Here is a 23084-nt window from a genome sequence, read left to right as displayed (position 1 = left end):
TCTAACTCTCTATCCCTCTCCCTTCCTCTCTGTAAAAAATCAATAAAATATATTTAAAAAAAAAAAAAAGAATGTGCTCAATGTTGGAAAACCAAAGTCATCGAAACGTTATTTTCTGAAGTGGTAAATTAGGTACTGTTTCTGGGTTGTAGTAAGTTTAGTCATTAAATATTATTTTTTTCCTTTCACTTAATATTAGATGTTACATTTAGTCACATAGATTGATTAATTAAACCCTGTTTTAATGCATTCTATAAAGTCTATTATCATATATATTAAAATTTAATCCAAAATGTAGCATCATGAGGGAAGTATTCTATTTTCTTCCCTATTGTCTTATTTCTTTTAAATCAGTTTTGCTTTTTTTGCTAATGTTTTTACCTTATAGAATGATTTCACCTCAAAGGAGTGACCCAGCCTTTGCATTTCATCATAAGAGACAGTTTACAATGTGCCTCATCCTCGTCAGTTAGCATGTTTTTATTAGTGAATTTATACTTGCAGAAGTGATCCTCCAAGAACAAGGTGAAAGTACAAATAGTTTTATCTTTTCTCCAGAACTCATTGCCAAAGGTTATTTGCTGTTAATAAGGTTTTCTTTTACTCTTAGGCAGTTCATGTTGGCACCTTAAGTTTTTTGTTTGTTTGTTTTTTTTTCTTTGTGCCTTATGTTGGGTAATCTGATTATCTTTACAATAGCTTTTTGTTATTGTTTTATAATTCTTGGTTTTTCTACTATGAGTCAATCCTAGGTGGCAAATATTTTTGTTTTACCATGAACTCCTATGATGTAAAAGATCCTCTGTAGAATTACTCTGAGCCCTTCAATTTTCTGTATCAGAAAAGAGTTTTAAAATTTCAGTGGGTAATTACTTGTGTATCTAAAATGCTTTGTAGAATTTAGTAGTTTCTTCCAGGGTCCACTCTTACTAAATGATACCTTCTTTTCATGGCTCGTAGCCATGTCTGATCATCACCCAAGGTGTGATGTTCAGAGTTTTGATTGGCATGACATGGTAATACTTGCTTAAAGTTGAGTTTTTTTAAACTATGTTTTCCCTTTTTAGTTTTCAGACATTTTGTAAACTACATAGGAATTCTTGTTCCATATGCTTTTGCATATATTTGGCTTGATTCATGAAACAGATATAATCTTGACTGGTTCAGAATTCAATTCTTCAATTAAAAAAAAAAAGAAATAGGCAAGAGTGTATTTTTCAGAATGCTTTGAGAAGAGTAAGTATGAGACCTTGAAGGAACTACCAGTTCCTTCTAAATGTTAGACATAAAATCAATAATTATTTTGTATCAACACTCCCAGACCCCCAACTGTGAGCAGCCAGTTAAGAACTTTCTCTAGTTTTTTGTTAAAGGCCAAAACCAGAATTCTTTTGATTTTGTTTAGGAGAATGAAATAGAAATGACATGTAATTGATATATTATGCTATTGGGATTTTGTATTTTTAATCAGTTGATCAAGTTTATAATTTATTATAGTTACCTTGGAAGTTAAAATCAGAGCTTTTTTTTTTTTTGCCTCTCACTTTGTACTCCTTTGCTTTTAAATCAGAGGAACAGATGTTCTGAGGTCTCTTTGGAGACCTTTAAACCTAAGAAAGGATGTTAGGATACAAACATTTTCAAGTTGGAAGGTACCACAAGAAGTCACTACATATAGTAACTTCATATCACAGGTAAGGAAATGGAGGCCTAGAGAGGTGATGTGTCATTCAGTGAATACAGTTGAAAGCAATACATCTCAGCCCAGGTCTTTCCTCATTGCAGTGTGAGCTACATCAGAATGTTTGTATCAGGTGCCATTGCTTCCTTTATTAGCATTTCATTTTATTTTTTTAATTGATCTTTATTGTTGAAAGTATTACAGATGTCCCCTTTTTTCCTCATTGACTCCCTCTACCCCACTGGAGTTGTTCAAAATATCAATTAGACATGGAATTGCCATATGTCTGCTTTCCCTGAGATAGGCTGGTTTCTATTTCTTGTCTTGGCATCATTAGCCACAGCTCCCTGTGGTACTCTCCAGAGCGCCCGGGTTTAGATGGTAGATTTTACGGTTGCCTTGCTGGAAGAACAAGCAGTGTTAGTTTGTACATCTTCTCTGTTCTCTTTACTCCCACACAGATGGTCACATTCTGGAACATGGGTACATATTAGATCACTGACTTTGCTTACTTCTATTGATTTTACCACATAACGTAGTGCAAACTGTTTTTGTACCTAAGAGAGACTCGAGTATTAAAGCATGATAGGCCTCAAATGCAGAGGCTTGTTATTTTTTTAAATAATTTTGTAGAAGTCAGTTGTCGAACCCTTTAAGATTTCATTAATGTGTGCCTAAGTATGCTTCTGTTGCTCTAGATAGGTACATTTTATTAGCCATTTATAATCTGTGTGGGTAATAATACAAATAAAAAATTAAAAGTATGTATCAGAACTTGAAAAGTTGGGATAAATACAGTTTGGGAGGGATAATTATTTTTCATACCCTAGACCAGGGGGCAAACTTTTTTTTGACTCGAGGGCCACAATGGGTTCTTAAACTGGACCGGAGGGCCGGAACAAAAGCATGGATGGAGTGTTTGTGTGAACTAATATAAATTCAAAGTAAACATCATTACATAAAAGGGTACGTTTTTTTTTTTTTTAGTTTTATTCATTTTAAACGGGCCGGATCTGGCCCGCGGGCCGTAGTTTGCCCACGGCTGCCCTAGACCATTTAGTCAAGCACTTCATTCATGTGGAAACTGAGTCACAGGGAGGCTCAGTGTCCACTGCCTAACATCCAGCAATATAAGGTGGTTTTAAAGTTCTTCTTGAACAGATGGTAAGACCCGAGTTTTGGGGTCTGAATTTTGACTTGATACTGGGTTTCTGTGGTTGGTGGCCAGCACCACATTTGCAGAGCTGAATGTGCACTGTGTAGATGACATAGAAGTTGGCTGGCTGTGCAGAAGATATGCCAAGCTCATCATGAGCTTCATGCCTAGCCTCTTGATCCCTGATATCAAAGAAAACGATAATCAAATGAAAGCTTCGTAAGTGGTTCAGGACATTTCCATCACTAAGATGTTTCTTGTCTTTTAATTTGTTTCTCATTATGGGGCTGCATGTTTGTAACCTGTTAATAGGATCTTGTTATCTTTTAGTATTGGGGTTTTATTTGTACCAATCATTTGTGCTGCTGACAGTCTAAAGAATAAAACAAAATGAAGCTTCATGATTTTGTCCCCCTGCCCATTTAACTTGAGAACTTGATTCAGTATCTAGTTCTAGCTGTGACAATTTAGCTGTCTATAATAATAAAAGCGTAATATGCTAATTAGTCGGCCGTCCTGACGACCTTCCAGATGAAGCTGGGGCTGCAAGGGTCGAGGCAAGCTGCCGCAGCTGTGAGGGCCGATCCCCTTACATGAATTTCGTGCATTGGGCCTCTAGTTAAAAATAAAATTTTCCTTACGTTACACTCTCAGAGTTGATAATCTTTTGTTTCTCAAATGTGTCCGTTAATCATAAACAAATGTTTAATTATATCTCGAAATTGAATTTTTCAGAGAACCAAGACTCGAGTGTTTGGAGTTCACCTAGTGTCCTTTTATTTCTCTTTCTTAAAAAAAAACAACACACAGTACTTTTTCTTCACTTTTTATAAGAATTTAAAGTGATTGACCTAAAAGGTATGCTTTTCTTTAATACAGTGTTTCCCAACCCTTTTCCTTGGCACATAGAAAATGATAGTATTTGTGTGTCATAAAGAAATGATGCCGGAGGCCAGAGGTGCCTGCCCAGGGAGGCCAGTTAGGTTTTTGGGGCGATCCATTCCAGGGGTTATGGTGGAGTGGGTCAGGATAATAATAGAGAAGAGAGAAATGGGGGAGGGGGAAGGGATTGAGGATATATTTTGGAAGTAAGATTGGCAGAATTTGCAGATGGTTTGGCTATGGTGTGCAAGGAAAAGCTCAACTTCAAGGATGAGTCCTAAAGCTTTGGCTTTAGCAACTGGGTGAATGGTGGTACTGCTTACTAGTAAGATGGGGAAATTTGAGAAGGTCATTAGAAAGTTTGGCCAGGGGCTGGGGGTGGGTCGTATAGGTAATCAAGGGTTTGTTTTGGGCCTATGAGGTAACCAAGTAGGGGTGTCAAACAAGGAGGTGGAGGGGAGGTAAGGGGAGAAAGTAGGGCCAGAGATATTCATTAGAGGCATGGTACTGGCAGAGATCGTGTAGCATGGGCGTGTAGAAGAGGGAAGGGCATCTAGGACCATACCCTCTCTGCCTCCAACACAGAACAGACTGAGCAAAGGAAATAAACTACTGGAGAATGAGGGAAAACAAGACATTGCCATATCATGGAAGCTAATCGAAAAAACAGTGAAGAGGTCAAGTAAGATAAGGCTAGAGAAGGGACTGTAGATTTCAGCAATAAACAGGTCATAGCAGGTGTGGTCCCGAGTGGGTTTTGGGTAGAAGACTGACTAGTGCCAGTTGAGGGGGAAATGTTAAGGGAGAGAGGAGAAACAGTAACTACTGACAACTCTCAGTAACTTGCTGTGAAGGATAGTGGCGATTAGGTCCATACCTGGAGGGACTTGGGGAACTAAGAGAGGAATTAGATGGGGAAAGTGATCAGGATGGGGAGCTAATTGAATGAGGGAAGTCCTGAGGAGGCATCAAGTGTATCAAGCGGAAGAATTGGCCTTTGCTAAGAGCAGGCTTGATTCATCCCTAGAAATGGCAAGGAAGACAAAGGAGTTAGTACTCCTGCAGGTGGGAGGTCTGATGCAGGCTTGTTCCTGCCTAGTTGCTTTTGTTTTCTTAATGTAGGTAAGGCCTGATTACCAGCTGAGAGTAGGCAATTTGAGAAAGTCTTTTTGAGAGTGGGAAACGGAACATGCCAGATGAGTCTTGAAGGATCATCTGGTAGTGAGGGTTGCCTGTTTGAGATTTGCCATCAAGAATTTTAAGTGAGATTACTAGGAGTCTGTAGATGAAGTCAGATAAATAGATGCTTGGGGTTTTTTCCCCAGCATGTTTTTCCCCAGTGTGTTGCTGGTGTACAGCTCAGAATAAGTAGTTAATTGGGGTTAGCTGGGGTGCCTGCACTAATTACAGGGGTACTAGAAATGTGATTTTGGATTGCAGCCAGAATTAAAATTAAAATGTAATAGATGCTTGCTTTGGAATTCTTTTTTATCAACTGAGAAAATTTTCAAATATGTAGCTTTAAAAAATGTTTAACAGTACAAATATAACAGTACAAATGTTTGACAATGAAAGAAGACATACTAATACATTCTTCTCCTTTATAGCAGTTTAATAGAACCTTTTTAAAAACATTCAAGAATAGATACTCTTTTTGTGCACCTAGAGCAGTGGTTCTCAACCTTCTGGCCCTTTAAATATAGTTCCTCATGTTGTGACCCAACCATAAAATTATTTTCATTGCTACTTCATAACTGTAATGTTGCTACTGTTATGAATCATAATGCAAATATCTGATATGCAGGATGGTCTTAGGCGACCCCTGTGAAAGGGTCGTTCGACCGCCAAAGGGGTCGCGACCAACAGGTTGAGAACCGCTGACCTAGAGACTGAGAAGGAAGGATCCCCAAACCCAATAGAAAAATGGGCAAAAGTCATGAAAGAGAAATACAGATTCTTTTTTTCACCTGTTGAGATTGGCAAAAACCTTAACATTTGCTAATATGCTGTAGTATAAGGCCATGGAAACACTCCCATTTATTGCTGGTTGGAGTGCTACATGATAAATCCCTAAGAGGGGAATGTGATGAGATCAACTGAAAGTATTATTGTTTTATTTTACCCAGTATTCCAGTGAATTTTGTCGTACAGATATACCTGTGCTGCACACATACAGAAATGACCTGTATCAGCCGTGGGCAAACTACGGCCCGTGGGCTGGATCCGGCCCGTTTGAAATGAATAAAACTAAAGAAAAAAAAAAGACCGTACCCTTTTATGTAATGATGTTTACTTTGAATTTATATTAGTTCACACAAACACTCCATCCATGCTTTTGTTCCGGCCTTCCGGTCCAGTTTAAGAACCCATTGTGGCCCTCGAGTCAAAAAGTTTGCCCACCCCTGACCTGTATACAGGGCTATTCACTGAATTTATCACAGCAAAAGAGTGGAAACTCAAATTTTCATTTTCAGGGGCTGGTTGATTAAACTACAGTATGTGCACACAATGAAATACTGTGCGATTATTAAATGAGGAAAATTTCTATGTACTTATATGGAGAGATTTTCAGCATCCTGCCAGGTGTATAATAAAAGGCTAATATGCAAATTGACCAAACGGCAGAAAAACGGGTCACTATGATGTGCACTGACCACCAGGGGGCAGACACTTAACGCAGGAGCTGCCCCCTAGTGGTCAGTGCACTCCCACAGGGGGAGCACCACTCAGCCAGAAGCTGGGCTCATGGCTGGTGAGTGCAGCGGTGATGGTGGGAGCCTGTCCTGCCTCTGCGGCAGCGCTAAGGATGTCTGACTGCCAGCTTTGGAGCAGGCCTAAGTCATCGATCAGACATCGTCCGAGGGCTCCTGGACTGCTAGAAGGCGCAGGCCAGGCTGAGGGACCCCCCCCTCCCCCAGGGGACTAATTTCATGCACCGGGTCTCTAGTTTGCTTATCAGTGAAAAGAGCAAAATTCAGAATAGCATAGATCAGTGGTTCTCAACCTTCTGGCCCTCATGTTGTGACCCAACCATAAAATTATTTTCATTGCTACTTCATAACTGTAATGTTGCTACTGTTGTGAATTGTAATGTAAATATCTGATATGCAGGATGGTCTTAGGCGACCCCTGTGAAAGGGTTGTTCGACCGCCAAAGGGGGCACGACTCACAGGTTGAGAACCGCTGGCATAGATACTTTTTTTTTTTTTTCCCTAAAAGGGGAGAAATGACGTATACTTATATGTTTAGTTTTGCATAAAGAAACACCAGAAGAATAAGCAAATTCATAAGTGATCACTTGTTGGAGACCTGGGGGAAATGGTGAAGAAGTGACACTTCTCAGTATACATCTTTTTAAATATATTTTTATTGATATTAGAAAGGAAGGGAGAGAGAAAGAATGATGAGAGAATCATTGGTCCGCTGCCTCCTGCACACTGACACCCTCCCTCCCTACCCCTCCACTCCCGCACTCCCCATGGAGCCCACAATCTGGGCATGTGCCTTGACTGGGAATCGAGCTGTGACCTCCTGGTTCATAGGTTGATGCTCAACCACTGAGCCACACCAGCCAGGCTCAGTGTATATCATTTTATGTCATTTTGATTTTGAACCATGTAAAGGTATTAACCTACTTTATACAAAAAGGAGATGCTTTAAACTGTTTTGGAAATCATCACTATGTTCACCAATGTCATTGTTATAAATTGGTAAATAAAGTTTGCGGATGCAGGCAGAAAGGTGAGACAAATATATTAGTGTGGTTTTGTAATTAAAAAAAAACTTTATAATTGCTTTTGGAAGGTTGACACATTATACTCGGTTTTTTAACTGTTAAGAATGTGATATTTAATGAATTTAATGTTGCCACAAACCCTTTTTCTATTAATACACACTCCTGTTTTGTATTTTACTATAACCTTTTGTCTGGGAACATTTATGAACTTCAAATTACTCCTGAAAGCTAAATAGTTCATCTTGTTTCAGGTGGTAAATTTTGTTGGTTGAAATTTTTTAGAGAAAATGTGGGAACATGGAATAGTTCTTCCATATCTTTTGCTCTTTTAAAGTGGTATTTTGGATGAATGGGACATTGTTCTGAGGGGATGTATCTTCACCTAAGATACTATGACATCAAATCCATGAAATGGTCTGTGTCCACAAGATCCGAGTACCTCGAGTCATCTTTGCTCTACTGTGCGAGTTCAGCTCAGCATGGTTTTGTGCTTGTTTGTGGAATTTATTTCCCTGAGCTACAGTTTCCTCATTGATAAAGTACAACGATAGTTTTTTTTGTTTTTGTTTTTTTGGTTTTTTTTGTGTGTTTTTTTTCCTATAAGGGCAAGTCTAAAAAGCAAATGAGATGATCATATATATTATTAATGAATTGAATATAAACTAAGTTGGTTTTCTGGTTTCATCTGTTTTTGAGGACTTAGTATGTATTACTTGATAAATAAGTTCTTTCTCATATTTTTCTCGTATTTGAAGATTTCTTCATTTATCTTTTCTTAGATCTAGTGGAGAGCAGGGAAGTGCCTTGATTTATTCATGAACTTTGTCGATGTTATCTGACAGAACCTCACTGGTGAATACATAGGAGAAGGTGGTACTCTGAACTCTGTGGATTAATAGCATTTTCTGCTACCACTACTTGAAGCAACATGATGTAATAGAAAGAAGACGAGCTTTGCATTCACTTCCCTGTTGTTGTTTTTTGTTTTGTTTCTTTTTTTTTAATTTAAATTTCTCCAAGCCTTTGTTGATTTGTCAAGTGGGGCTAGAACCTAGGGTCCTCATGTGAAGTAAAGGTAGCATATAAGCTATGACTAGCATAGTTTGTGGAAGTAGTTGCTCACAAAATGGTCATTTCTGTCATTGTCGTCATTGAGTGATTTTTTTTTTAACCTAGGATGTTTACTATCCTAGTATGTTATTGTCAGCCTACTAGTAAAACTTTGGCATACAAGCTTTTGCTTATCCTGCAGAACAGATTACAAAAAGGGGGGTTTGAGGAGGATTTGTGGTAGCCAGCAGCATTTAAGTACCGTTGTGTGATGGACATTATGTGCACCCCACCAAGCCTCCAGGGAGCTGTCCCGAAGGAGTTTTTTTTAAGTTGAGTATTCTCAATCACGTTCAAATTAATGCCACAATTACGAGAATAGTGGGGGGAGTAACTAGTAGATAACAGAAAATTTTCACTTGTAAGTAATCTTTAATCCAAGGATTTTTATAGCAGATGTTTGCATTTTTCCTACCCCACAGTACCCTGTGTACCTGCCATGCTGGATAAATAACAAGTTCTGATGAATTTGCACCCTGGTGCCATAGAAACAGTGGAAATCAAAGATTAAAATAGAGCTCACTAGTGACCAGGTTTCCTAGGCCAAATTGAAGCTTAGTGCTGAGGCAATTACTCAGGTAATTCAGACCCAAATGGGTTTTCTGAAAATGGAGCTGACATTTATTGAACACTTACTATGTGCTGAGCTATATCGTGAACATTCTATGTGTTCTATTGACTAATCCTAAAAGTATCCCCGTGAACTACATGGGCTATTATCCTGACTTTATAGATAAGGCTGTTGAAACTTTGAAAAATGAGATAACTTGTCCAGGGTTATTCAGTAAGTGACAGAAGCAGTGCTGAAACCTTAACTTTGACAGTAGAGTGTTGCTTTCACCCTCTGGATAGTATTACCAGTCATACCTTTGCCAGAGATATTTGGCATATAACATTTCCTCTTTGTTGGTAAAATCTTGACTAATGGAATGAAATGAGATGCTACAAAAGTATTTTCCTTCCTTTGCCTGATAAGATGTGCTACACTTTTGGCCAGACTGACAAAAGTAAAACATTTTAGGAAGACCAACGAGGCCAAGGACCAACCAATCAACCAACCGACAAAAACCAGTGTAGCTTATGCTTTTGAAACCTTGAGCTGCAAATAAGGTCTGAATGGTATGAAATATTAAGTGTGGTGGACTTAGTAGACTCTTCCTGAACAGAGGTTGGTAATTTTATAGACTTCAGAATTCATATTTTTTGTGTGTGATGAGTCTTTCTCACATGTATTTAATCTGTATAATAATATCCACTCTAGCCCAGGGAGCACGATATGAACACCCTTCCATTGGGAGCTGTAACTTTCAGATACCAGACCTCATGTTTATCCAGCTTCTTAAATCATGGTCTGCAGAATGTTCCAAACCAAAAGAGAGAAGCTAAGTATACTCTGAAAACATTCCTTGTCCACGAATTAAAAGCTACAGCTGTGTGGGTTTGTGATACTCTGACCTAGGTTGATCAGAGTGAGTATTTTCTCCTGTGGAGGACTTTTTAGATGTCTTGTAAGTATATTAAAGGAATTGTTTTATCTCTAATGTATATTAAAATGACTAAGGCTTCAAAAATATTAATTACTTTTGCTTACAAGGAAGAGATCTGAGAGTGATAATTTTAGTATCACTGACTGTTATGCCCCATAATGTAAGTCTCTGTAAAACCCTGTTTGTGAAACTGTATGTTTAATTTCAGGACTGTGGCTTTTGCGTAGAATGTAAATACGCAACTTTAAAAAGGACGCAACAGTTCTGTTTGATATTTTAATTGTATTAGTATCAATGCTTCATTTCTCAGTGGTGACTAGAATTGGAGCAGCAGATGCAGCAGATAGTCCTGAAACTTCATTTTTGGTAAACTTGAAACTTCCCAGACTTTTATCATTCACTTTCTTGGTTTGGTTGTCAGTCAGGTTAGTGGTGAGCTGGAGGAGAAGAAACGGTAATGAGAATCGAGGCAGTCATGGGGCTGCGTAGTCTGGGGGGTCAATAGCATTGAAGTCTCAGGAAGGGTAGGTTACAGGCAACTTGTGAGATGTGCTTTTTGTCAGCCTCCTGTACCATCTGTTTTCACTGAGGTAGCATAGCAAAAACCTCTTAGATTTATGTCATTAATGTACCGCAAATATTTTCCTTTAACAATCCAGTGATTTGTACTGGAGATTTGAAAGCTGCTAGGTAAATTGATCACAGATTACTAAGTTAGTTGACAGGCTTGGCCATTCTGCTTACTTAGCTGGAATAGTAGAGATGCTTTGTAACCTTCCTGTTAAAAAAAAAATTGCACGCGTGCATTTGGGGGTATCAGCCAGAAGCTGACTTGACTATTTCTCTAGTTGTGTGACACCTACCAGGACTCAGAGCCACACGACCACCCCTGCTCCCAGTTCTCCTAAGTCATGAGTTCTCAGCAGTTCTGTCCCCTGGGGGGTAGAAGTTGGAGATGGCCCAAATATCTTACTCTTTTTATGTATAAAGCACAGTATATACACAATACATAAGTAGATACAAGTTGTATTTGTGGCGTTAAAATTTCATGGAGTGGTAATTAGGAAAAATGTCTAAAAAGGTAAGATGCGTGGGAGAAATAATGAAAAATAATTGAAAAGCACTGCTGTTGCTCTATCCCAGTGATTTTCAACCTTTTTCATCTCATGGCACACATAAACTAATTAATAAAACTCTGCAGCAAACCAAAAAAGACATCTTTTGCCAGTCTGACAAAAAAGTAGGTATAGTTTTGATTCATTCACATTGGACAGCTATTGTTGTGTTGGTTATTGTCATTTTTTTTTTTGTTTGGCAATCTAAGGGAAAAGAGGTCAGTGTTAGGTTAGGTGGCTCAGGAGGCGGCATAAGAAATAAAGAGTCGAGTGAATCAGAAAAGAAAGAAAGGAAAGGTTTATTTCTGCGTCCCCGGGAGACCCACGTATCCCCAAAGACAGGGCTCGTGGATTCACGCCAACAGGGAGGGGGGCGCTTTTTTTATACTGTGGTTGGGTGAGGGGCGGGGACATGAGCTGAGGTATTCAGCTGAGGAAGTTTCAGCTGCAGGGGGTCAGCAAGGAAGGAGTCAGTGTCTGTGTCTGGCATGCTGATCTGTTAGAAATGCCAGGGAGAGTCCATTATCTCATCACATGTCTGCATGTATCCGATCCTGGGCTCCCCCCGGACCTAACAGTCAGTGCCCCTGACTAAATAGTCAGGTTTAGCATAATTTAACAATTTTTGTGGGGCACAGGCTGAAAAATCTATCTATCTAGGTAAAACTTGAGTAGAGAGAGGGAACAAAATAGTTACATTAAAAGAACTAAGTTGGAGTAATTATCACCACGGTAAGGAATAACAAAGCTTGGGATCAGAAGGTGTTAGACGGCCTCTGTGGGAATGGGGGTGGCGGTGGATCTAAGCCCTCCCTCATGAGTGGCTGTCTGGGTCTGTCTCTCAGGAAAATAATAAAGTTGGTAAACTCTGCCTTTGATCTCCTTAAAGCCTCCTGCTAATAAAACTACATTTAGCTAGCTGTTTAATGGGAAAGCTTGTTATAAGCCAGTTTTCACGAAGGTGAAAATGACTGATGATAAATTAAGGTGTTATGATTTTCAGGGGCACTTGCATTTGATCAGTGGGCCCTCCTCAGTGTGAGAAAGTAGGAGAGGCTTGAAGGAATGATTGCACTGGGCCTGCAGAAGCACATGCCCAGCAAGTATCATCTCTCGCCGTAGTAAAGAGTGCCTCACAGACGCATGCACAACTGTTTTAAAAATGTGCGCAGGGGCATATAGTATGAATAGAATATAAACAAAAAGTATCACTGAATATATAATGCTTCATTATTATTATTACCTGTTTTGTCAAGCCACCCATGCTAAAAGCTACTACCATATGAGAAGCCTTATTCTGAAAAGTCTTGTTCTGAAAAGAACTATGGTGCTAGCTATATCAGAGGGTCACCAGACCTGGTATGCAATGGGAATCCCCACATGGGCCATTATATAGCACATGGACCACAGTCAGAGGGGGGCCTGCAGAGAGCTCCTTGAGAGTTTTGGGAATTTGGGCGGAAATCCTGTGAGTAAAACATTGGCTACAAAACTATATTTGCTTCAAAGTGATTCGTCAGAAGCGGTTGAGAATGATTCATTGGAACTTTAAATCTATAATTTTTAAACTCTTTTATCTACTAGAGTATCATTAGAAATAGGATTGACACTAACATTTCCAAATTTGTTGTTTCTTACCTGAGAATGAGCCTTTTATTCTAGGCTTTTCCATCCTGTGGTAGTGACTACTACTTCTGAGTTGTCCCATACAGTGCCTCTGACATTCTATGTCTTTGGGTGTCTAAAGAAATGCTTTTTAGATAATTGCTGTACATGTCTTTTTAAAAAATATATATATTTATTTGGTAGGGATTTATTTGCGTAAGAACAAGATGCTAAAACCTTAAAACAGTTTTTTCTTATAACGAAATAAATACATGAGCCCTGGCTGGTATGACTCAGTTGGTTGGGCGTCATCCTATGCACCAAAGGTCACTGGTTCGATTCCTGGTCAGGGAACATGCCTGGGTTGTGGGCTCAGTCCGCAGTAGGGGGCGTACAGGAGGCAGCCGATCGTTTCTCTCTCCCTCCCTTTCTAAAATCAATAAAAACATATTTTTTAAAAAAAGAAATAATACATGCCCTCTATAATTTTCCTTACCCTGCACAGATAGGCCAGAAATACATAGTACTTTAAGCCAGGTTACATTATAATAAATTCCATTATTAGCACAATTAAAATTAATTTAATTTTACTTTACTTTGTTTACAGAGGGAGTAAAAGCCACGTCGGAACTTAGTATCTCTTGTGAATCTCATGACTGGAGTGCAGTTTCTAAGACACAATTTGAGCCCTGGCTGGGTGGCTCAGTTGATTGAAGCATCATCCCATATACCAAAAAGGTTGCGGGTCAATTCCCGGTCAGGGACTGTACCTAGGTTTTGGGTTCTATCCCTGTCGAATATAGGATTCAACTGATGGATGTTTCTCTCTCTCTCTCTCTCTCTCTCTCAACAACAAAAACCATCATGATTTGATCTTGGGTTGCCATAGGAAATTGAAAAGGCCTTTGACTATATTCCATTTGAATCCAGGTTTTATGTTGAGAGATTTATTTACGCTTTTGTATGTTTTTCATTATTATTGCTAACTTATAAAGGTTTCTTTTAAAAGTAGTTTCAAATATTTAAAGCACATAATCGGGTGAATTTTGACATGTATATATATGTATACAGATATGAAACCATCCCCACAATCAGGATGGTGAACCTTCCCCTCACTCCCAAAATTTTCTTTGCTACTGTGTAACCCCTCCTTGCCCACCCTGTGCTCCTTACAGGTAACCGCTGGTTTGCTTTCTGTAACTATAGATTAGTTTGCCCTTTTTTAGAATTTTATATAAATAGAACCATACTGTCTTTTTATTGTCTGGCAATATTGATGTATATCCTTTTAGTTCCAGTTCGGACATCATAAGAGATATTCTTGAAGAAGAGGAAGCCTGGGAAGCATCACATAAGTGAGTTCTTGTAATTATTCTGTGTGCATTTTGACCTGAGAAATTATAATTCTATACAGTTGATTTTCAAACAAAAGAATGTTTGTGCTCTCTGATTTAAGAAAGTAGTAATTCATACACCTCCAGATAAAGATTTCCAGTCTATTTCTTGTTTCTATATATTTCTGCTTATAAATGGAATCCCAGTGTAATAACTTGGAATATTTGTCAGGAGTTGTTTTTCTAAAGACAAATTGTTCCAATAGGTGATTATAGTTTGGCCTTAAGTACTGGCTCCAGAGTGTTTAGTGTAGAATAAATGCACTTTTACTTCTCCTATACCACTTAGGAATCTGCTGGGAAATGAGACTTTGGGATGGGGGTGGGAGGCCATTCCAGTTCCCACTGGTAGGTAAGCAGGAAAGGGACAGTGCCAAAAAATAATACATTTTCATTAATCTCCACCTACAGGAGTCACCTGTAGTACAGCAGGGAAAATTTACGATAATTTCATGATCGAATACCTCCATAGGCCATTAGAATTGCCTAGCAGTTCTCCTGTGCCTGCGATCACTTCTTTGTCCTGTTCTTCACAAGGATTATTTGAAAACTCAGTTTTTTTCAGTGGCTCCATCCCCCGAGCTGAAGACCTGGTTCTTTATAGAGAAAACCAAAGCCATTATAGTGGGATCTTCATCTCTCCAAACATATAAATCTGCCTGTATTTATACAGATTCAATCCTCATTTCCTCTTTCTATAATAAAGGGATGTCCTAACTCCTATTGGAGGCGAATTCCTTCTCCCTCATCCTACTCTCTTGTCAGGAACTTGGCTGTGTCCCTTCCCTCTTGTATAGGCAACCTTTCCTTCTCAACTGTAATTTTTTGTTGGGTTTCCTGCATGCTCAAATCTTTCTCATCCTAAAACCAGCCAACCACATAGCCAACAGACAAAAACACCTTACTCAGCCTCTCATCTTGCTCATTCTTATCCTCCAGCTACTATCGTATCTCTCCTTCCTTTCTTAATAGATTATCTCTACTTGTAGTCTCCGTTTCCTTATTTCCCACTTACTTCCTCTTCAACATTTTCAGCCAGTACCATCATTCTGACATAGCTTTCACTCAGGCCATTGAAGACCGCCATGTTGCTAAATCCAGAAGACATATTTTAGACCTTATCTCTCTTGACTTCTTAGCAGTGTTTGCTACTATTGACTTCTTCACCTTTCTTAAAAGCCTGTCTTCTTTGGCTTATGAGACACAATAACCTGTTTTCCTTTTGTTCAACTAGATCAGCGGTTCTCAACCTTTGGTTAGCAACTCCTTTGGAGGTCGAACGACCCTTTCACAGGGGTCGCCTAAGACCATCCTGCATATCAGATATTTACATTACAGTTCATAACAGTAGCAACATTACAGTTATGAAGTAGCGACGAAAATAATTTTATGGTTGGGTCACAACATGATGAACTGTATTTAAAGGGCCAGAAGGTTGAGAACCACTGAACTAGATCATTAGTTGTTGATGATCAAGATTAAATTGATCTCCTAATAAATTTATCTCCTGCCAGCTCCTCTCCTGAGCCCCAGATACATATATCAACTACCTACTTGATGTCTCTTCTTAGATATTTTTAAGACTCTTCAAAATCAACATGTGCAAAGCTGAACACTTAACCTTATCTACTCTCCTACACCCCCCTATATAGTTTTTAAAGCAAAATAAAAACATGATTCTCTTCTGGTGTTCCTTTTCAGCTAATTTCTTATACCCTCCCCTCGCCCCAACAATATCTGTCATTCTTGACATCTTGTTCTATAGTGCCTCTGTGATCACTCCTATAGATTTTACTTCTTAAATATCTCTGGAATCCATTCATTTATTTCTACCCCTCTCATCACCCTAGTTCATGCTACCATTGTATCTTGATTGGGCAATAAATTTGTCTATCCTTATTTTCTGGCTTCTTTATAATCTCATCTCCATATTGCAGTTAGAGTGACCTTTGTAAAATGAAAATCTGGTCACTGTTACTCATCTTTCTACTTTAAAAATAGCAGTAGCTTCTTCTTCCTTTTAGGATTGAGAAGGGACTCTTTAATATGCTTGAAAGGTCCCGCATGATCTGGTCTTCTCCAGTCTTCTGTCTTATCACACACCTGTGCGTTCCCTTTGTTCCTTAGATACAGGTGTCTCTTCATGCCACATGCCCACTCACCGCAGGGCCTTTGAACACGCTTATCTCTACCCAGAATGTTCTTCTCATCTTCCTTCTCGTTTACCTTTACCCTTCAGGCCTAAACTCGAGACCTGCTTCTCATGGAAGTCTTCTCTGGCCTTACCTTCTGGATCATGTCCATTTCCCCTACCAGGTTCAACATTGTAACCCCAGTGTCAATGCAGCTCTAACCCACAATAAATACTTTATATGTGTGCTCTCATTTAAATAACATAACAGTACTATGATGTATGGTTATTCCTTTTTATAATGAGGTAACTGAAGCTGAAAGAGGTAAGTCTCCAGCCCAATGTCACTTAGCAGTAAGTGATGAGTGATGGAGCTGAGAGTAGCTTAATGTGTCAAAGTCAACACTTTCAACCTTTAAGCTATACTATCTTTCCAAAGGAGAGATTTGCTGTGCTATTGACGTTTTGTAATTTCATAGCTGAGTCGCTAGGAAAATGGAAAAGTGTGGTGTATCCAAGGAACACAACATGAGTAGGTTTATCAGACTAACGAGATATTTGATGGTTCAAACTAGTGTTGCATGAAAGTTTGAGATTTTCGCTGCATTGCTTTCAGCTAAGCATTATTTAACTTTGCATTCTGGGAGAGAAGGCCACTCCTTCACTAACATGTTTTCTTTTTTTTTTTTTTTTAATATATTTTATTGATTTTTTACAGAGAGGAAGGGAGAGAGATAGAGAGTTAGAAACATCGATGAGAGAGAAACATCGATCAGCTGCCTCCTGCACATCTCCCACTGGGGATGTGCCCGCAACCCAGGTACATGCCCTTGACCGGAATCGAACCTGGGACCTTTCAGTCCGCAGGCCGACGCTCTATCCACTGAGCCAAACCGGTTTCAGCAACATGTTTTCTTTTATTGGGAATCATCCTGACACCAGCAGCTGTGACAAGCTGTAGCCCAGAATTCCTGAGCCCAAGTCCATTTTTAATAATGATGACCTCTTAAAGTCATTATTGATAAGAAAACACTTAGCAAACAAACCCCATCACTTGATAATAAATGTTAAAGCTGGAAAAGTGTAAGCACTCCTCTAGTCCAGTCCCCTCATTATGTGGAGAAGGAAGCTGGGTTCCAGAGGTAAATTGACTAGATCGAGGTCCACAGCTAGCTTGTGGCACTGTCAGGATCAGAATCCAGGACTCTTGACTTCAGCTGAGTGCACAAGAGTGTAAATAAGCTTATGCTATCATGTAGCTTTATTTATTTGTTTTTTGGATTTCTTCTTTAGAGGAGGGGAGAGAGAAACATTGATTTGTTATTCCATTTATTTATACATTCATTGGTTGCTTCTTGTATGTGCCCTGACTTGGAATTGAACCTGCAACCTTGGGACGATGCTCTTAACTGACTGAGGTACCTGGCCAGGGCTCCATATGTAGCTTTAGAGGCAGAATCAGGAAAAGCTTCCACAGCTTTACTTTTCAACAAAATGTAGCAATTCTTTAAGTGTCTGTGTTATCCTTCTAAGCATATTTTGTTATAAATTAATATGTTAATTATATTCCCCAGGGCAACCACTGAGAAATTTGAAATATAAAAGAAATGCAGTGGGCCCTAACCGGTTTGGCTCAGTGGATAGAGCGTTGGCCTGTGGACTGAAGGGTCCCAGGTTTGATTCCAGTCAAGGGCATGTACCTTGGTTGCGGGCACATCCCCAGTGGGGGTGTGCAGGAGGCAGCTGATCGATGTTTCTCTCTCATCGATGTTTCTGACTCTCTATCCCTCTCCCTTTCTCTCTGTAGAAAAATCAATAAAATATATTAAAAAAAAAAAGAAATGCAGAGGGATTAAAGTGGTACACTAGAAAATAAAATTTAAAATATAATAAAAGAAATGCAGAGGGATTAAAGTGGTACACTAGAAAATATTTAACACCAAAGAAGGCAGAGAATAGAGGAACCAAAAAAATGACATAAGCACTATAGAAAACAAATAGCAAATGACACTCATAAATCCTGCCTTGTCAGTAAATACATTAAGCATAAACAGATTAAACCCTCTATTAAAAGGCAGAGATTGGCAGAGTGGATTTTTTAAGAAAAAACATGATTGAACTATATATATGCTTTCTACATGAGATGCACTTTAGATTCAAAGATAAATAAATTGAAAGTAAAAGCATAGAAAAAGATACACCATGCAACAATAACCAAGAGAAAGCTGCCATGGTTAATATTAGACAAAAATAGACTTTAAGACAAAAAATGTAACTAAAGACAAAGAGATATTTTATAATGATAAAATGATCAATCCATCAGAAAGATACAGTAATTATAAGCATATATAAACCTCAGTATATACCAAAAAGCAAAAAAGATGAAAAAAACAAATCCCAAGAAATCCTTACAAGTTAGATGAGAAAAATGATGGAAAGGAAAACCACCCAGCAGCAAGGAGCAAAAGCCCATCAAAAAATTATGCCGATGGGCCTGGCCTCCCTGTTTGTGGGTGTAGAGCCAGGCAAGCTAAACACAGAGTGGACTTGCCTCCAGACAATGATCGTATTCATCTGAGGCCTGGCCTATAATGGAAAGAAGGATGATTCCTTGAGACAAAAGAACCTGGGAAGCTCCCTGCCTCTGCAAGTCTCAGACATGTATACAGGCTCCAGTCTGTCTGTTCATGTTCCCTTTAAAGTGTTGTGCCAAGAACTGTATGCAGTAAATGTTACAATGCAGAACTCATCCAGAGTCATCACTCTGATTATTTTGTCTTGCTTATTTGACTTGACAAAATCTTAGGTTTAATCTGTTTGCTTACTGACTGCCTTTCACTGTCCATTCCTTTTGAACCTAGTGTCCCTCTACTGCCATTAAACCATGGCTTCCTGTCCTGAATCTGGGAAATCATCTCTGGGCACATTTATTATCCTTCCTACTTTTCCTCTTCTAAGATTCAGCTCATGCCTCTTGTCTATGAACACATATTGAGTCGCCCTTCTATTTAAGTAGAAAGAAACCAAGGAGTTTTCTATCATCTGGTGACAAAACCAGAGACCCATCCTTCTTAATAGACCTTTATCCAGAGACAGAAATAGGTTTATCCCAAGGAAGTTGGCATGTTGGCCGATAAGTTTTTCTTTCCTTTGTTCCATTATTTCTAGGAAGTAAATACTAATAAAATCAGCAAGAACTTTACTTCTGAGTATTAGAGAAGGTAAATATCATTTAACTAATATCTCTCAAATTCCTAATATGTGCTACATTGTTATAAATTAATATAACTATGGTACTTGTTATATTAGGTACTTTCATTTTCATTTTATTATTTAATCCCTGTGATTGCATGGAAGAGAAGAAACTTTACTCACTGTGTTTTGTGAGAAATCTGTTCCCAGAAGGATGGTGAATTGTCTTGAATCTCCTAAGCCTAAGTCTACTGCTTCTCCCACTGTGCTACAGCTGTGAGCTGGCACTACATAGTAATTCTCTGGACTGAGTTCTTCATCAGTTTACACCCTGTAATAAGGAGTCTGGTTCCATTATTTTGTTGTTTGCTGGTAGCTTTTAGGTCTTAACCCTTCCTCTTCCTCTTCTGTCCCACATCTGGACAAGCTGATAGGAAATCCTGGGTGCTCCCTCCTTTGGTCCTGGCAAACCATGCAAGTCCCTATCTGTATATGGGAACCCTCTCTCTTATCCCAACCAAGGCAGTTTCCATTTTCAGACCAACTTGGAAAGCCTGCCCTGGTCTCACCAGAAAAGCCTCTTTATGTGAGTAATAAACCTTTCCATACTATGATTCTAGTACCAGTTCTGATTGGGGGGAGGTGGTGTTTTCCCAAACTAAAAAGCAATTCTAGAATACCAGCTGGGTGTCCTATAATTCAACTCAATTTTTAAAAATACGTTTTTATTGATTTTTAGAGAGAGAGGAAGGGAGAGGAATAGAGAGATAGAAACATCAATGAGAGAGAAATATCCACCTAGGAGTGGCATTCATTACAGGCTTGTATAGTGTAAGTTCAACCTATAAGAAACTGCCAAATTGTGTTCCACCAGCAATGTATGCGAGTTCTAGTTGCTTCATATCCTGGCCAGTACTTGGTTATTGTTTTACTTTTTATTTTATTAAGCCATTCTAATAGATATACAGTATTTTATTGTTTTAATTTGCATTTCCCTAAGGATTAATGATGATGAACTTCCTTTCATGAATGCCAAATCATGGAGGCTGGTATTTTATCCTTGGTTTTTTGATGAAATGCCTCCTCAAATCTTTTGCCTTTTTTGTGGGTTCTCTTCAGTCTTCCTGCCCTGCTCCCCACCTTTCTCCTGAGCACCTGGAGGAAGTGCCTGGAAGAGAGCCTGCAAGTGTCTGTGGACCCCCTGTGGCAGGGCCTCTGTACTAGCCCCTATCTCAGAATTATTCAAATGAACTAACAAGAATATAGTGACAAACTCCTAGATGGAGAGCAGGCTGACAGCTCTCAGGGATGAAGGGTGGGGTGGAGGGATTGGGATAAACAAAACAAAACAGAACAGAAAAACTCATGGCCAGGGACAACAGAGTGGTGATTGCCTGCCGGGTAGAGGGCAAGAATGGAGGGAAGCGGAGGAGGGGATAAATGGTGATGGACGGGTGGAGACTTGACTTGGGGTGGTGAACACACAATACAGTGTCCAATGATGTGTTGTACAACTATGCACCTGAAACCTGTATATTTTTGTTAACCAGTGTCACCCAGATAAATTCAATAAAAAGGAAAAAAATGTCAGCTGACAGCCACCTCTTTCTCAGTGCTCTGCCAGCAGTGAGGGGCTTATCTTTCTTTGGAAATTTGTTTTCATGCCTAACTGTCTCAGCTCTCTGATAGGATCAAGAAAAGTTATGATTATTTTGGACTATCTGGCTTTGTTTGTTATTAGGATGGGGGCAGTTTAGGTTGTTTTTTTTTTTTTGCAGCTTTCTAACATGTTAAGTAGAAGCCTAAACTGTTAGATTTTGATTCAGAAGAAAGGGGTTCAGTTCCTGGCTCTGTCACTTATGTCTATGGTCTTTGGTAATCACTGTTTTCTCAGTTGTAAAGTGGGAATAATAATAATTATTATATTATTTATAATTATAGTATCTACACTAATAAAAGACAAAGATCAACAAAGATGGTGGCTAATTTGCATACTTCATGCGGGGCCGGCAGCATGTGACACTGCCCACGGGACCTGGGTCCCGGGCCCTGGACCCCTGACCCGGCAAGGCGGAGCCGGCAGCGCCTGAGGCTGCCCGGGGGATCCAGGCTTTGGATCCGTGACCTGGCGAGGGAGCAAAGTGGAGGAGAAGGGAGAGCCCAGGTGGCAGAGAAGGGAGGGATCCGAGGGCGAAGCGGCGAAGGGAGGGAGTGAGGCAGAGGAGAAGGGAGCGAAGCTCACCTCGGTGGGCTTCGCTCCTTTCTCTGCTTCGCTCCGGTCTCAGGAAGCCCTATTCTTACAGGAATCTTCCTGCAACGGGCCTCTAGTAATATAATATAATAATAATAATTATTATTATTTTAACAGATTGGTCAGTGGAGTAGAGGGCTATTTAGAGGTTTAAATGAAATGATGTCTGTGAAAACACTTATAAACTAGAAACTGCTATAAATAGTAATGATCATTATTTTCTAAGATGCCAATTCCATTTTACTCTTTTCAGAAACGATCTTCAAGACACAGAAACAAGTCCAACACAGAATCGTCGGACAAGACCAGAAAGTGCTGAGATGGAGCCGAGAAATAAGAGGAATAGGAACTAGTGTGGCTTTGGCAACTTTCCCAGGGCAGTGATCCGAATATGGTACTTTCTGTTGCTGTATAGATTTCATATTCATAATGCCCACGTAAGGGTGTACATTCTAAATATTTTTAACCAAATTTTCATTCTTTTCTGTCTTTCTCGGGGGGAGGGGGAGAGGGAGTTACAAAACATCCTCACTTGGTCAGTTACCTTTTGCTGGGATATCTTTCTCTCAAATACTGACTTCCCATGTTCACCAGCTTTGCACAGTACACAGGCTTTTTTTTTGCAAAGGTTTTCTTGTTTGGCTTTGTTTCTAAATTTCAGAATGTCCTTAACCCATTCTCCTTCTCTTCCATGGAGAAACCCACTTCAGAAAGGATTCTTCAACCTTTTACTACAGGAGCAGTCGAGGAGTTAAGGCCTCTATTTCTAGAAAGGCAGAATGTCATAACTCACATCCTTGGTGTCAGCATCCTTGGTGTGTGTGTGTGTGTGTTAGTCTGAATGCCATCGTGCCCATTATAGCAGTTAGTGATGGTTGTTGCCTGAGTTTAAGGTAGTCAGTTGTTAGACCCATGTCTGACACGTTATTCAGATGTTAGTCACAAACAATAAATTAAAAACATTGGGCATAGTCTTCAGAAATGGCAGTGACAAAGGTTATTGTTATTCTTTCTTTTCACTTGGGTAAATTGAATTTTTAACACTTTGAATCCTAGCCATTAAAAGAATGCTGCAATAAATGGATTTTGTAAATGACTAGACTCTACATCAATTTAAAATCATGTGCTTGAAACAGTATCTTGAGTATAAGCTACAAATCATCCAAGGGGTTGGTCAGAAATGATCTCTGTGTGAAATGTGCACCGGTGCCCGTAGCTTCCAGAGTCCCTCAGGCCTCTCTGGCGTCTCAGTCAGTCTTCACCCGCCGCCACCGCCCAGCCCAGATACATCAGCTTTCCAGAGACAAGCTAGCGAATGTGGCAGTGTTAAGACAACAGATGTA

The 23084-nt window shown here is 39.4% G+C and overlaps 1 protein-coding gene across 1 annotated transcript in view; it reads left to right on the top strand.

Moving 5' to 3' along the window:
* The window catches only part of RAD18 (RAD18 E3 ubiquitin protein ligase), a 106993-nt gene extending 84855 nt beyond the window's left edge, over window positions 1-22138 (top strand). The window contains exons 12-13 of the mRNA XM_014544688.1: window positions 14066-14128; window positions 21995-22138. Of these exons, the coding sequence (XP_014400174.1) occupies window positions 14066-14128; window positions 21995-22094 (163 nt within the window). The 3' untranslated portion in view covers window positions 22095-22138. The remainder of the gene's footprint in view (window positions 1-14065; window positions 14129-21994) is intronic.
* Window positions 22139-23084: the final 946 nt, after the last annotated feature.

Source organism: Myotis brandtii, unplaced genomic scaffold (assembly GCF_000412655.1).
Source record: "Myotis brandtii unplaced genomic scaffold, ASM41265v1 scaffold378, whole genome shotgun sequence".
Classification (NCBI taxonomy): Eukaryota; Metazoa; Chordata; class Mammalia; order Chiroptera; family Vespertilionidae; genus Myotis; species Myotis brandtii.
Note: the sequence above shows the minus strand (reverse complement) of the source record. Positions and strands in the feature narration are given on the sequence as shown.